This window comes from Aphelocoma coerulescens, unplaced genomic scaffold (genome assembly GCF_041296385.1).
Source record: "Aphelocoma coerulescens isolate FSJ_1873_10779 unplaced genomic scaffold, UR_Acoe_1.0 HiC_scaffold_577, whole genome shotgun sequence".
In the NCBI taxonomy this organism is placed as follows: domain Eukaryota; kingdom Metazoa; phylum Chordata; class Aves; order Passeriformes; family Corvidae; genus Aphelocoma; species Aphelocoma coerulescens.
Genome location: NW_027183924.1, coordinates 1 through 15,339, shown reverse-complemented (window position 1 = coordinate 15,339; position 15,339 = coordinate 1). Strand labels below are relative to the sequence as shown.

The 15,339-nt window shown below is 59.6% G+C and overlaps 1 protein-coding gene across 1 annotated transcript in view; it reads right to left on the bottom strand.

Annotated features, from left to right (window-relative positions):
• LOC138101947 (adhesion G protein-coupled receptor L1-like) overlaps positions 1 to 13,290 on the bottom strand; it is a gene marked incomplete at both ends in the record, with an annotated part of 34,805 nt that extends 21,515 nt beyond the window's left edge. Inside the window, 2 exons of the mRNA XM_068999692.1 lie at positions 333 to 546; positions 13,154 to 13,290. Of these exons, the coding sequence (XP_068855793.1) occupies positions 333 to 546; positions 13,154 to 13,290 (351 nt within the window). The remainder of the gene's footprint in view (positions 1 to 332; positions 547 to 13,153) is intronic.
• Positions 13,291 to 15,339: the final 2,049 nt, after the last annotated feature.

Sequence of the window (15,339 nt, the reverse complement as noted above, 5' to 3'; positions counted from 1 at the left end):
ACCTCTGGGCCATGATGGGGTGTGCCTGGGGCAGGTAGCACTGCACGTTCGCCATCTGCCCAGTACCCCCAGTGCCCCCAGTGCCCCCAGTATCCCCAGTACCCCCAGTGCCCCCAGTACCCCCAGTTCCCCCAGTGCCCCCAGTGCCCCCCCAGTGCCCCCAGTGTCACCTCTGGGCCATGATGGGGTGTGCCTGGGGCAGGTAGCACTGCACGTTCGCCATCTGCCCAGTACCCCCAGTGCCCTCCCAGTGCCCCCAGTTCCCCCAGTGCCCCCAGTGCCCCCAGTACTCCCAGTACCCCCCAGTGCCCTCCCAGTGCCCCCAGTGTCACCTCTGGGCCATGATGGGGTGTGCCTGGGGCAGGTAGCACTGCACGTTCGCCATCTGCCCGGGGTCGGCGTCGCAGATTTTGTCGTCGGTCCGGCCGTAGTTGGCATCGGCCACCAGGACCACGTCGCTGCCGGGGCAGCGCAGCTCCAGCGGGTACCCCTCGCACGCCAGCTCCCGGCGCGCCAGCCCAAACGGGAGCGCCCCCCGGATCAGCCCTGGAACCCCAAAACGGGCTCAGGGAACCCCAAAACAGCCGGGGTACCCCAAACCCCCCAGCTCCAGCGGGTACCCCTCGCACAGCAGATCCCACAGCCCGCCCCAACGGGAGCGCCCCTGGATCAGCCCTGGAACCCCAAAACGAGGTCAGGGAACCCCAAAACGGGCTCAGGGAACCCCAAATAGGGTCAGGGAACCCCAAAACGGGGTCAGGGAACCCCAAAACAGCCGGGGTACCCCAAACCCTCCCACCCAGGGGTGCCCCTCCCACAGCGGCTCCTGGCGCCCCAGCCCCAACGGGAGCGCCCCTGGATCAGCCCTGGAACCCCAAAACGGGGTCAAGGAACCCCAAAACGGGGTCAGGGAACCCCAAAGGGGGTCAGGGAATCCCAAAATGGGGTCAGGGAACCCCAAAAGAGCCGGGGTACCCCAAACCCCTCGGCACCAGCGGGTACCCCTCGCACAGCAGATCCCACAGCCCGCCCCAACGGGAGCGCCCCCGGATCAGCCCTGGAACCCCAAAACGGGGTCAGGGAACCCCAAACGGGGTCAGGGAACCCCAAATAGGGTCAGGGAACCCCAAAACGGGGACAGGGAACCCCCAAACAGCCGGGGTACCCCAAACCCTCCCACCCAGGGGTGCCCCTCACACAGCGGCTCCCGGCGCCCCAGCCCCAACGGGAGCACCCCCGGATCAGCCCTGGGGTCAGGGAACCCCAAACGGGGACAGGGAACCCCCAAATAGGGTCAGGGAACCCCAAAACGGGGTCAGAGAACCCCCAAACACCCGGGCTACCCCAAACCCCCCCAGCCCCAGCAGGTACCCCTCGCACGCCAGCTCCCGGCGTGCCAGCCCGAACGGGAGCGCCCCTGGATCAGCCCTGGAACCCCAAAACGGGCTCAGGGAACCCCAAACGGGGCTCAGGGAACCCCAAAACGGGGACAGGGAACCCCAAAACGGGGTCAGGGAACCCCAAACGGGGACAGGGAACCCCAAAACGGGGTCAGAGAACCCCAAAAGGGGGGGTGCCCCCACCCCGCTCCCCCCAGCCCCGGGGGTGCCCCCACACCGGATCCCGATGGGCCGGGACAAAGGGGGGCCCCAAATCAGCCCGGGGGCGTCAGCGGACCCCAAACGGGGTCGGGGAGCCCCAAACGGGTTCGGGGAGCCCCAAACGGGGCCCTGCACCCCCAAACGGGGTCGGGGAGCCCCAAACGGGGCCCTGCACCCCCAAACGGGGTCGGGGAGCCCCAAACGGGGTCAGGGAGCCCCAAACGGGGCCCTGCACCCCCAAACAGGGTCAGGGAACCCCAAATGGGGTCGGGGAGCCCCAAACGGGGCCCTGCACCCCCAAACGGGGTCCCCCACCCCCACCTCTGTGCCCTGCTCAGCCCTGGGGGCACCGGGGCCACCTGGGCCCCGAACCCCAAATCAGGGACCGGGGCACCCCCGGCCCTGCAGCCGCCAGCCCCAAATCCCAACAGCTGGGATCCCCAATCCCGGACATTTGGGAGCCCAATCCCAAAGTCCTGGGACCCCCCGAGCTGACAGACCTGGGACCCCCCAGTCCCAGACACCCGGGACCCCAAAGCTGGACAAGGGGGACCCCCAATGGATGTTTGGGACCCCAAAATCCTGGATCCCCCCAGTCCTGGACACCTGGATCCCCCCAATCCCAAACACCTGGGACCCCAAAATCCAGGGGGTCCCCAATCCCTGACAAAGGGGACCCCCAATCCTGGACTTTTGGGATCCCCCAGCCCCTGACACCGGGATCCCAAATCCTGCACAGCTGGGACACCCAATTCCGAACACCTGGATCCCAAATCCTGCACACCCGGGACACCTGGATCCCAAACACCCAGATCCCAAATCCCAAACACCCAGATCCCAAATCCCAAACACCCTGATCCCAAACACCCGGATCCTCCGATCCCAAACACCTGGGACATCAAATACTGCACACCCAGATCCCAAATCCCAAATCCCCGCATCCCCTGATCCCAAACACCTGGGGCACCCAATCCCAAACACCTGGGATCCCAAATCCTGCACACCCGGATCCCCTGATCCCAAACACCCGGATCCTCCAATCCCAAACACCTGGGACACCAAATCCCAAACACCTGGATACCAAATCCTGCACACCCTGATCCCAAACACCCGGATCCCCAGATCCCAAACACCTGGGACACCAAATCCCAAACACCCGGATCCCAAATCCTGCACACCTGGGACACCTGGATCCCAAAGACCCGGATCCCAAATCCTGCACACCTTGATCCCCTGATCCCAAACACTTGGGACACCCGGATCCCAAACACCCGGACCCCAAATCCTGCACACCCAGAGCCCAAATCCCAAACACCTGGGACATCAAATCCTGCACACCTGGATCCCAAATCCCAAATACCCGAATCCCCTGATCCCAAACAGCTGGGGCACCCAATCCCAAACACCTGGATCCCAAATCTGGCACACCTGGGACACCAAATCCCAAACACCCGGATCCCAAATCCTGCACACCCAGATCCCCTGATCCCAAACACCCAAATCCCAAATCCTGCACACCTGGGACACCCAATCCCAAACACCGGGATACCAAATCCCAAACACCCGGATCCTCCGATCCCAAACACCTGCAATACCCCAATCTTGGATATTTGGGACACCCAATCCCAAACACCCGGATCCCAAATCCTGCACACCTGGATCCCCTGATCCCAAACACCTGGGACACCAAATCCCAAACACCTGGGATCCCAAATCCTGCACACCTGGGACACCTGGATCCCAAACACCCAGATCCTCTGATCCCAAACACCCGGATACCCCAATCTTGGATATTTGGGGCCACCCCAATCCCAAACACCTGGATCCCCTGATCCCAAACACCTGGATCCCAAATTCTGCACACCCGGATTCCCTGATCCCAAACACCTGGGGCACCCAATCCCAAACACCTGGATCCCAAATCCGGCACACCTGGGACACCAAATCCCAAAGACCCGGATCCCAAATCCCAAAGACCCGGATCCTCCGATCCCAAACACCCGGATACCCCAATCTTGGATATTTGGGGCCACCCCAATCCCAAACACCTGGATCCCAAATCCTGCACACCTGGGACACCTGGATCCCAAAGACCCGGATCCCAAATCCTGCACACCTTGATCCCTGATCACAAACACCCGGACCCCCTGATCCCAAACACTTGGGACACCCGGATCCCAAACACCCGGACCCCAAATCCTGCACACCCAGAGCCCAAATCCCAAACACCTGGGACATCAAATCCTGCACACCTGGATCCCAAATCCCAAATACCCAGATCCCCTGATCCCAAACACCTGGGGCACCCAATCCCAAACACCCGGATCCCAAATCCTGCACACCCTGATCCCAAACACCCGGATCCTCCAATCCCAAACACCTGGGACACCAAATCCCAAACACCTGGATACCAAATCCTGCGCACCCAGATCCCAAATCCTGCACCTGGATCCCCTGATCCCAAACACCTGGGACACCAAATCCCAAAGACCCGGATCCCAAATCCCAAACACCCAGATCCTCCGATCCCGAACACCTGGGACATCAAATCCTGCACACCCGGATCCCAAATCCCAAATACCCGAATCCCCTGATCCCAAACACCTGGGGCACCCAATCCCAAACACCTGGATCCCAAATCCGGCACACCTGGGACACCCAATCCCAAACACCGGGATACCAAATCCCAAACACCCGGATCCTCCGATCCCAAACACCCAAATCCCAAATCCTGCACACCTGGATCCCCTGATCCCAAACACCTGGGACACCAAATCCCAAACAGCTGGATACCAAATCCTGTGCACCCAATCCCAAATCCTGCACCTGGATCCTCCGATCCCAAACACCCGGATACCCCAATCTTGGATATTTGGGGCCACCCCAATCCCAAACACCTGGATCCCAAATCCTGCACACCTGGGACACCTGGATCCCAAAGACCCGGATCCCAAATCCTGCACACCTTGATCCCTGATCACAAACACCCGGACCCCCTGATCCCAAACACTTGGGACACCCGGATCCCAAACACCCGGACCCCAAATCCTGCACACCCAGAGCCCAAATCCCAAACACCTGGGACATCAAATCCTGCACACCCGGATCCCAAATCCCAAATACCCGAATCCCCTGATCCCAAACACCTGGGGCACCCAATCCCAAACACCTGGATCCCAAATCTGGCACACCTGGGACACCAAATCCCAAACACCCAGATCCCAAATCCTGCACACCCAGATCCCCTGATCCCAAACACCCAAATCCCAAATCCTGCACACCTGGGACACCCAATCCCAAACACCGGGATACCAAATCCCAAACACCCGGATCCTCCGATCCCAAACACCTGCAATACCCCAATCTTGGATATTTGGGACACCCAATCCCAAACACCCGGATCCCAAATCCTGCACACCTGGATCCCCGATCCCAAACACCTGGGACACCAAATCCCAAACAGCTGGATACCAAATCCTGTGCACCCAATCCCAAATCCTGCGCCTGGATCCTCCGATCCCAAACACCTGGGACACCCAATCCCAAACACCTGGGATCCCAAATCCTGCACACCTGGGACACCAAATCCCAAAGACCCGGATCCTCCGATCCCAAACACCCGGATACCCCAATCTTGGATATTTGGGGCCACCCCAATCCCAAACACCTGGATCCCCTGATCCCAAACACCTGGATCCCAAATTCTGCACACCCGGATTCCCTGATCCCAAACACCTGGGGCACCCAATCCCAAACACCTGGATCCCAAATCCCAAACACCCGGATCCTCCAATCCCAAACACCTGCGATACCCCAATCTTGGATATTTGGGACACCCAATCCCAAACACCTGGATCCCAAATCCTGCACACCTGGATCCCCTGATCCCAAACACCTGGGACACCAAATCCCAAACAGCTGGATACCAAATCCTGCACACCTGGATCCCCTGATCCCAAACACCTGGACCCCCCCCAGCTGACACACCTGCGTTTCCCCAATCCCAAACACTGGGACCCCAAAATCCAGGGTCTCCCCCATCCCAAACACTGGGTCCCCCCAATCCCTGACAATGGGAACCCCCAATCCCGGACACCTGGGACCCCAAATCCCACATCCGTGGAATGCCCCGATGGATGTTTGGGACCCCAAAAGTCAGGGCTCCCCCATTCCCTGATATTGGGTCCCCCCAATCCCAAACACCTGGGACCCCAAAATCCAGGGTGTCCCAATCCCAAACACCTGGGACCCCAAAATCCAGCGGCTCCCAATCCCAATCCCAAACACCTGGGACCCCAAAATCCAGGGTGTCCCAATCTCAAACACCTGGAACCCCAAAATCCAGCGGCTCCCAATCCCAATCCCAAACACCTGGGACCCCAAAATCCAGGGGGTCCCCAATCCCAAACACCTGGGACCCCAAAATCCAGGGTGTCCCCCAATCCCAAACACCTGGGACCCCAAAATCCAGAGGCCCCCAATCCCAAACACCTGGGACCCCAAAATCCAGGGGTCCCCAATCCCAACCACCTGGGACCCCAAAATCCAGAGGCCCCCCAGTCCCAACCACCCGGCTCCCCCAAATCCTGGCCACCTGGAGGTTTGGGTCCCCCAAAATCCGGGAGCCCCCAAACCCTGACAGCCGGGACCCCCCGGACCCGGACACCTGGGACCCCAAAATCAGGGGTGTCCCAATCCCTGACAATGGAGACCCCGATCCCAAAATCCGGGCTGCCCCCCGATCCCAGATCCCGGATCCCCCAAAACCCGGGGTCTCCCTTTCTCCAAGGATCTCCCCGATCCCGGATCCTGGGTCACCCCCAAATCCGGGATCTCCCTGATCCCAGATCCTGGGTCCCCAAAAATTGGTGTCTCCCCCATCCCGGATCCTGGGTCACCCCCAAATCCGGGATGCCCCCAATCCAGGATCCCGTGTCCCCAAAAATCGGTGTCCCCCCAATCCCAGACCCCGGATCCCCCAAAACCCGGGGTCTCCCTTTCTCCAAGGATCGCCCCAATTCCGGATCCCAGGTCCCCAAAAATTTTGTCTCCCCAGTCCCGGATCCTGGGTCACCCCCAAATCCGGGATGTCCCCGATCCCAGACTCCCCAGTCACCCCCAAATCCGGGATCTGCCCAATCCCGGATCCTGGGTCACCCCCAAATCCGGGATGCCCCCAATCCTGGATCCTGTGTCCCCAAAAATCGGTGTCCCCCCAATCCCAGACCCCGGATCCCCCAAAACCCGGGGTCTCCCTTTCTCCAAGGCACCAGGATCCCCCTGATCCCAGACTCCCCGGTCACCCCTAAATCCGGGATCCCCCCAATCCCAGATCCGGGGTCCCCAAAAATTGGTGTACCCCTGATCCCGGATCCTGGGTCACCCCCAAATCCGGGATGTCCCCGATCCCAGATCCTGGGTCCCCAAAAATCGGTGTCTCCGATCCTGGCTCCTGGGTCACCCCCAAATCTGGGATTCCCCCCAATCCCAGACCCCGGATCCCCCAAAACCCGGGGTCTCCCTCTCTCCAAGGATCGCCCCGATCCTGGATCCTGGGTCCCCAAAAATTGGTGTCTCCCCTATCCCAGATCCTGGGTCACCCCCAAATCCGGGATGCCCCCCAATCCTGGATCCTGTGTCCCCAAAAATCGGTGTCCCCCCAATCCCAGACCCCGGATCCCCCAAAACCCGGGGTCTCCCTTTCTCCAAGGCACCAGGATCTCCCCAGTCCCGGATCCTGGGTCACCCCCAAATTCAGGATCGCCCCGATCCCAGATCCTGCGTCCCCAAAAATTGGTGTACCCCTGATCCCGGATCCTGGGTCACCCCCAAATCTGGGATCCCCCCAATCCCGGATCCTGGGTCACCCCCAAATCCGGGATCCCGCCAATCCCAGACCCCAGATCCCCCAAAACCCGGGGTCTCCCTTTCTCCAAGGATCGCCCCAATTCCGGATCCCAGGTCCCCAAAAATTGGTGTCTCCCCAATCCCGGATCCTGGGTCACCCCCAAATCCGGGATGTCCCCGATGCCAGACTCCCCGGTCACCCCCAAATCCGGGATCTGCCCAATCCCGGATCCTGGGTCACCCCCAAATTCAGGATCGCCCCGATCCCAGATCCTGCATCCCCAAAAATTGGTGTCCCCCCGACCCCGGATCCTGGGTCACCCCCAAATCTGGGCTCCCCCAAATCCTGGATCCCGTGTCCCCAAAAATCGCCCCCCCCCAATCCCAGATCCCGGATCCCCCAAAACCCGGGTTCTCCCTTTCTCCAAGGATCGCCCCGATCCCGGATCCCGGGTCCCCAAAAATCAGTGTCTCCCCTATCCCGGATCCTGGGTCACCCCCAAATCTGGGATGTCCCCGATCCCAGACTCCCCGGTCACCCCCAAATCCGGGATCTGCTCAATCCCGGATCCTGGGTCACCCCCAAATCCGGGATGCCCCCAATCCTGGATCCCGTGTCCCCAAAAATCGCCCCCCCCCAATCCTGGCTCCTGGGTCACCCCCAAATCTGGGATCTCCCCCATCCCAGATCCCGGATCCCCCAAAACCCGGGGTCTCCGTTTCTCCAAGGATCGCCCCCATCCCGGATCCTGGGTCACCCCCAAATCCAGGATCTCCCTGATCCCAGACTCCCCGGTCACCCCTAAATCCGGGATCCCCCCGATCCCAGATCGGCCCCCCCCAATCCCGGCTCCCCCATTCCCAGGCCCCGCCGGGATCCCCGAACCCGGAATTGGGGCGTTCCCAGATCCCCTTACACATCCCTTACACACCCCTTACACACCCCTTACACATCCCTTACACACCCCTTACACACCCCTTACACAGCCCTTACACACCCCTTACACACCCCTTACACAGCCCTTGCACAACCCTTACACACCCCTTACACAGCCCTTACACACCCCTTACACACCCCTTACACAGCCCTTACACACCCCTTACACACCCCTTACACAGCCCTTGCACAACCCTTACACACCCCTTACACACTCCCTACACACTCCTTACACACCCCTTACACACCCCTCACAATCCCCTGGGCTGTGGCCCAGCCCCTGCTCAAACGCTACTCAACCCTTACACACCCCTTACACATCCCTTACAAAGCACCTACACACCCCTTGCACACCCCTTACACACCTCTTACACACCCCTTACACACCCCTTACACACCCCTTACACACCCCTTACACACCCCTTACACAGCCCTTGCATGCCCGAGGCGCTGCACCAGCCTCGCACACCCCCTGCACACCCCTTGCACACCCATTACACAGCCCTTACACACACACCTTGCACACCCCTTACACAGCCCTTGCACGCCCGGGGCGCTGCACCGGCCTCGGACGCTCCTTGCACACCCCTTACGCACCCCTTGCACACCCATTACACACCCCTTACACACCCCTTGCACACTCCTTACACACCCCTTACACAGCCCTCACACAGCCCTTGCACACCCCCTTACACACCCCTGGGGCGCTGTGCCAGCCTTGCACACCCCTTACACACCCTTACACACCCCCTTACACACCCCTTACACACATCCTTGCACACCCCTTACACACCCCTTACACACTCCTTACACACCCCTTACAAAGCACCTACACAGCCCTTACGCACACCCCTTGCACACCCTTTACACACCCCTTGCACAGCCCTTACACACTCCTTACACACCCCTTGCACACCCCCACACACCCCTTACACACTCCTCACACACCCCTTACACAGCCCTTGCACACCCCTTGCACATGCCTTACACATCCCTTACACAGCCCTTGCACACCCCTTGCACATGCCTTACACACCCATTACACAGCCCTTGCACGCCTGGGTCGCTGCGCTGGCCTCTGACGCCCCTTGCACACTCCTTGCACACCCCTTACACACCCCTGGGGCGCTGTGCCAGCCTTGCACAAGTCTTGCACACCCCTTACACACCCCCTTACACACACCCTAGCACACCCCTTACACAGCCCCTACACAACCTTTACACACCCTTTACACACCCCTTGCACGCCCTCCTCACGCCCTTTCACAGACCTTGCACCAACCCCCGGCCCTTACACACCCCTTACACACCCCTTACTCAATCCCCGCACGCCCTTTGCACACTCCCGGCCGCCTCGGGGGTGTCGCACGCCCCTCGCACGCCCCTCGCACGTGGCACGGGCGGCCTTGGCGCGGGAGCCCGCGCACCCCGGGGCTTCGGTGCCGCCCTTGCACACCCTTTGCACACCCCTTGCACACCCCTTGCACCTCTGGGGCACCACACGAGCCGTGCACGCCCCTCCCACGCCCCTTGCACGCCCCTGGGGTGTCGCACGCCCCTCGCACACCCTTCACACGCCCTGGGGTGATTTGCACACCCTTTGCACGCCCCTGGGTACCTCAAGGGTGTCACACAGCCCTCACACAGCCCTGGGGTGTCACACGCCCCTTGCACACCCTTTGCACAACCCTGGGGTGTCGCACACCCTTTGCACACCTCTGGGATGTTGCACGCCCCTCACACACCCTCTGCACACCCCTGGGGTGATTTGCACATGGTTTGCACACCTTGGGAGTGTCACACGCCCCTCGCACACCCTTCGCACGCCCTGGGTTGATTTGCACACCCTTTGCACACCCCTGGGTACCTCAAGGGTGTCACACAGCCCCTCACACTCCCTTCGCATGCCCCTGGGGTGATTCGCACACCCTTTGCACACCTCTGGGGTGTCACACGGCCCCCACACACCCTTTGCACACCCCTGGGGTGATTTTCACACTCTTTGCACACCTCTGGGATGTCGCACGCCCCTCGCACACCCTTCACACGCCCTGGGTTGATTTGCACACCCTTTGCACGCCCCTGGGTACCTCAAGGGTGTCACACGGCCCCCACACACCCCTGGGGTGTCACACGCCCCTTGCACACCCTTTGCACACCTCTGGGCACCTCTGGAGTGTCACACTCCCCTCGCACACCCCGGGGGTGATTTGCACACGCTTTGCACACCCCTGGGTACCTCAAGGGTGTCACACGCGCCTCGCACACCCTTTCCACACCTCTGAGGTGATTTGCACACCCTTTGCACGGCCCTGGGGTGTCACACTCCCCTCGCACACCCTTTGCACATCCCCTGGAGTGTTGCACACCCTTTCCACGCCCCTGGGGCATCGCACACCCCTCACACGCCCTTTGCACACCTCTGGGCACCTCTGGGGTGTCACACGCCCTTTGCACACCCCTGGGGTGATTTTCACACCCTTTGCACACCTCTGGGATGTTGCACGCCCCTCGCACACCCTTTCCACACCCCTGGGGTTTCACACACCCCTCAGACACCCTTTGCACACCCCTGGGGTGATTTGCCCACCCTTTGCACACCCCTGGGCACCTCTGGGGTGTCACACGTCCCTCGCACGCCCTTTGCACACCCCTGGGGTGATTCGCACACCCTTGGCAGACTCCTGGGTACCTTGAGGGTGTCACACAGCCCTCACACGGCCCTGGGGTGTCACACGCCGCTTGCACACCCTTTGCACACCCCTGGGGTGATTTGCACACCCTTTGCACACCTCTGGGCTGTCGCACACCCCTCGCACGCCCCTGGGTACCTCAACGGTGTCGCACACCCCTCACACACCCTTTGCACACCTTTGGGCTGTTGCACACCCTTTGCACACCCCTGGGGTGTCACACGCCCCCTCGCACACCCTTTGCACACCCCTGGGCACCTCTGGAGTGTCACACTCCCTTTGCACGCCCATGGGGTGATTCGCACACCCTTTGCACCCCTGGGGTGCCGCACTCCCCTCGCACGCCCTTTGCACACCCCTGGGCATCTCAAGGGTGTCACACGCCCCTTGCACACCCCGGGGGTGATTCGCACACCCTTTGCACACCCCTGGGGTGTCACACTCCCCTCGCACACCCTTTGCACACCCCTGGGCACCTCTGGAGTGTCACACTCCCTTTGCACGCCCCTGGGGTGTCACACAGCCTCTGCACACCCCGGGGGTGATTCGCACACCCTTTGCACACCCCTGGGGTGTCACACTCCCCTCGCACACCCTTTGCACGCCCCTGGGGCATCGCACACCCCTCACACGCCCTTTGCACACCCCTGGGCACCTCTGGGGTGTCACACTCCCTTCGCACGCCCCTGGGGTGATTTGCACACCCTTCGCACACCTCTGGGGTGTCACACGTCCCTCGCACACCCTTTGCACGCCCCTGGGGTGTCACACATCCCTCTCACACACTTTTCACACCCCTGGGGTGATTTGCACACCCTTGGCAGACTCCTGGGTACCTCAAGGGTGTCACACTCCCCTCGCACACCCTTTGCACACCTTTGGGCTGTTGCACACCCTTTGCACACCCCTGGGGTGTCACACGCCCCTCGCACACCCTTTGCACGCCCCTGGGCACCTCTGGAGTGTCACACTCCCTTTGCACACCCCTGGGGTGATTTTCACACCCTTTGCACACCTCTGGGATGTTGCACGCCCCTCGCACCCCCTTTGCACGCCCCTGGGGTGATTTGCACACGCTTTGCACACCCCTGGGTACCTCAAGGGTGTCGCACACCCTTTGCACGCCCCTGAGATAATTTGCACACACTTTGCACACCCCTGGGATGATTTACACACCCTTTGCACGCCCCTGGGGTGTCACACGCCCCTCGCACACCCTTCGCACGCCCTGGGTTGATTTGCACACCCTTTGCACACCTCTGGGCACCCCTGGGGTGTCACACGCGCCTCACACACCCTTTGCACACCCATGGGCACCCCTGGAGTGTCACACGCCCCTCGCACACCCCTGGGGTGATTCACGCACCCTTTGCACGCCCATGGGGTGTCACACTCCCCTCGCACACCCTTTGCACACCCCTGGGTACCTCAAGGGTGTCACACGTGCCTCGCACACCCTTTGCACACCTCTGAGGTGATTTGCACACCCTTTGCACACCCCTGGGGTTCCGCACTCCCCTCGCACACCCTTTGCACATCCCCTGGAGTGTTGCACACCCTTTGCACGCCCCTGGGGCATTGCACACCCCTCACACGCCCTTTGCACACCCCTGGGGTGATTTTCACACCCTTTGCACACCTCTGGGATGTTGCACGCCCCTCGCACACCCTTTGCACGCCCCTGGGGTGATTCGCACACCCTTTGCACGCCCCTGGGGTGTCACACTCCCCTCGCACACCCTTTGCACGCCCCTGGGCACCTCAAGGGTGTCACACACCCCTCACACCCTTTGCACACCCCTGGGTACCTCAAGGGTGTCACACACCCCTCACACACCCTTTGCACGCCCCTGGGGTGTCACACTCCCCTCACACCCTTTGCACACCCCATGGCACCTCAAGGGTGTCACACTCCCCTCACACCCCCTTTGCACACCCCGGGGGTGATTTGCACACCCTTCGCACGCCCCTCCCCCGCTCCCCTCCCCTCCCCCCCGGGGGTCCCATCCCCCTCTCCCCGCCCCCCCCGGGGGTCCCGTCCCCCCCTCCCCGCCCCCCCGGGGTCCCCCCCTTACCGTGGCCGCCCGCGGGCAGCAGCAGCAGCAGCAGCAGCAGCGCCGGGACGGGCCCGGGGCCGCGCGGGGCGGGGGAGGGGCGCGCCATGGTGGGGGAGGGGCGCGGGGACCCCCCAAGGTCAGCGGGGGGCTCCGAGCTGGGGGAGAAAGGGGGGAGGGGTCAGGGGGGGCCCCGGGGGGGCGTGGGGGGGGAGTGAGGGGGGGAATTAATGGGGGGGATTAATGGGGGGGATTAATGGGGGGGAATTAATGGGGAGGTAAATAATTACGGAATTAATGGGCGGATTAATGGGGGGAATTAATGGGGGGAATTAATGGGGGTAATTAATGGAGGGGTTAAATAATGGTGGGTAATTAATGGGGGGGATTAATGGGGGGATTAATGGGGGGGGAATTAATGGGGGGGTAAATAATGGGGGTAATTAATGGGGGTAATTAATGGAGGGGTTAAATAATGGTGGGTAATTAATGGGGGGATTAATGGGGGGATTAATGGGGGGAATTAATGGGGGTAAATAATGGGGATAATTAATGGGGGTAATTAATGGAGGGGTTAAATAATGGTGGGTAATTAATGGGGGGGATTAATGGGGGGATTAATGGGGGGGTAAATAATGGGGGGTAAATAATGGGGGTAATTAATGGGGGTAATTAATGGAGGGGTTAAATAATGGTGGGTAATTAATGGGGGGGATTAACGGGGGGATTAATGGGGGGGAATTAATGGGGGTAAATAATGGGGGTAATTAATGGGGGTAATTAATGGAGGGGTTAAATAATGGTGGGTAATTAATGGGGGGGATTAACGGGGGGATTAATGGGGGGGGAATTAATGGGGGGTAAATAATGGGGGGTAAATAATGGGGGTAATTAATGGAGGAGTTAAATAATGGTGGGTAATTAATGGGGGGGATTAATGGGGGGGTAAATAATGGGGGGGTAATTAATGGGGGAATTAATGGGGGGATTAATGGGGGGATTAATGGGGGTAATTAATGGGGGGTAATTAATGGGGGTAATTAATGAGGGGAATTAATGGGGGTAATTAATGGGGGGGTAAATAATGGCGGAATTAACGGGGGTAATTAATGGGGGGAGTGGTGGGGGTAATTAATGAGGTAAATAATGGAGGAGAATTAATGGGGGTAATTAAGGGGGGGAACTAATGGGGGGAATTAATGGGGGGGTAAATAATGGCGGAATTAATGGGGGTAATTAATGGGGGGGATTAATGGGGGGGTAGATAATGGAGGGGAATTAACGGGGGGGAAACAATGGGGGGAATTAATGGGGGTAAATAATGGGGGGTAAATAATGGAGGGTAATTAATGGGGGGAAATTAATGGGGGGAATTAATGGGGGTAAATAATGGGGGTAATTAATGGGGGGTAAATAATGGGGGGCAAATAATGGGGGGAATTAATGGGGGGATTAATGGGGGGGTAAATAATGGAGGGGAATAACGGGGGGGAATTAATGGGGGGAAATTAGTGGGGGAATTAATGGGGGTAAATAATGGGGGTAATTAATGGGGTTAATTAATGGGGGGTAAATAATGGGGGGGCAAATAATGGGGGGAATTAATGGTGGGGTAAGTAATGGAGGAGAATTAACGGGGGTAATTAATGGGGGAGTGATGGGGGTAATTAATGGGGTAAATAATGGAGGAGAATTAATGGGGGTAATTAATGGGGGTAATTAATGGGGGGGTAAATAATGGAGGGGAATTAATGGGAGTAATTAATGGGGGGAATTAATGGGGTAAATAATGGGGGTAATTAATGGGGGAATTAATGGGGGTAATTAATGGCGGAATTAATGGGGGTAACTAATGGCGGAATTAATGGGGGTAACTAATGGGGGGTAAATAATGGCGGAATTAACGGGGGTAATTAATGGGGGGAGTGATGGGGGTAAATAATGGGGGGTAATTAATGGGGGGAATTAATGGGGGGGTAAGTAATGGAGGAGAATTAACGGGGGTAATTAATGGGGGGAGTGATCGGGGTAATTAATGGGGTAAATAATGGAGGAGAATTAATGGGGGGGAACTAATGGGGGGAACTAATGGGGGGAACTAATGGGGGGAACTAATGGGGGTAATTAATGGGGGGAATTAATGGGGTTAATTAATGGGGGGAATTAACGGGGGGTAATTAAGGGGGGGAACTAATGAGGGGAATTAA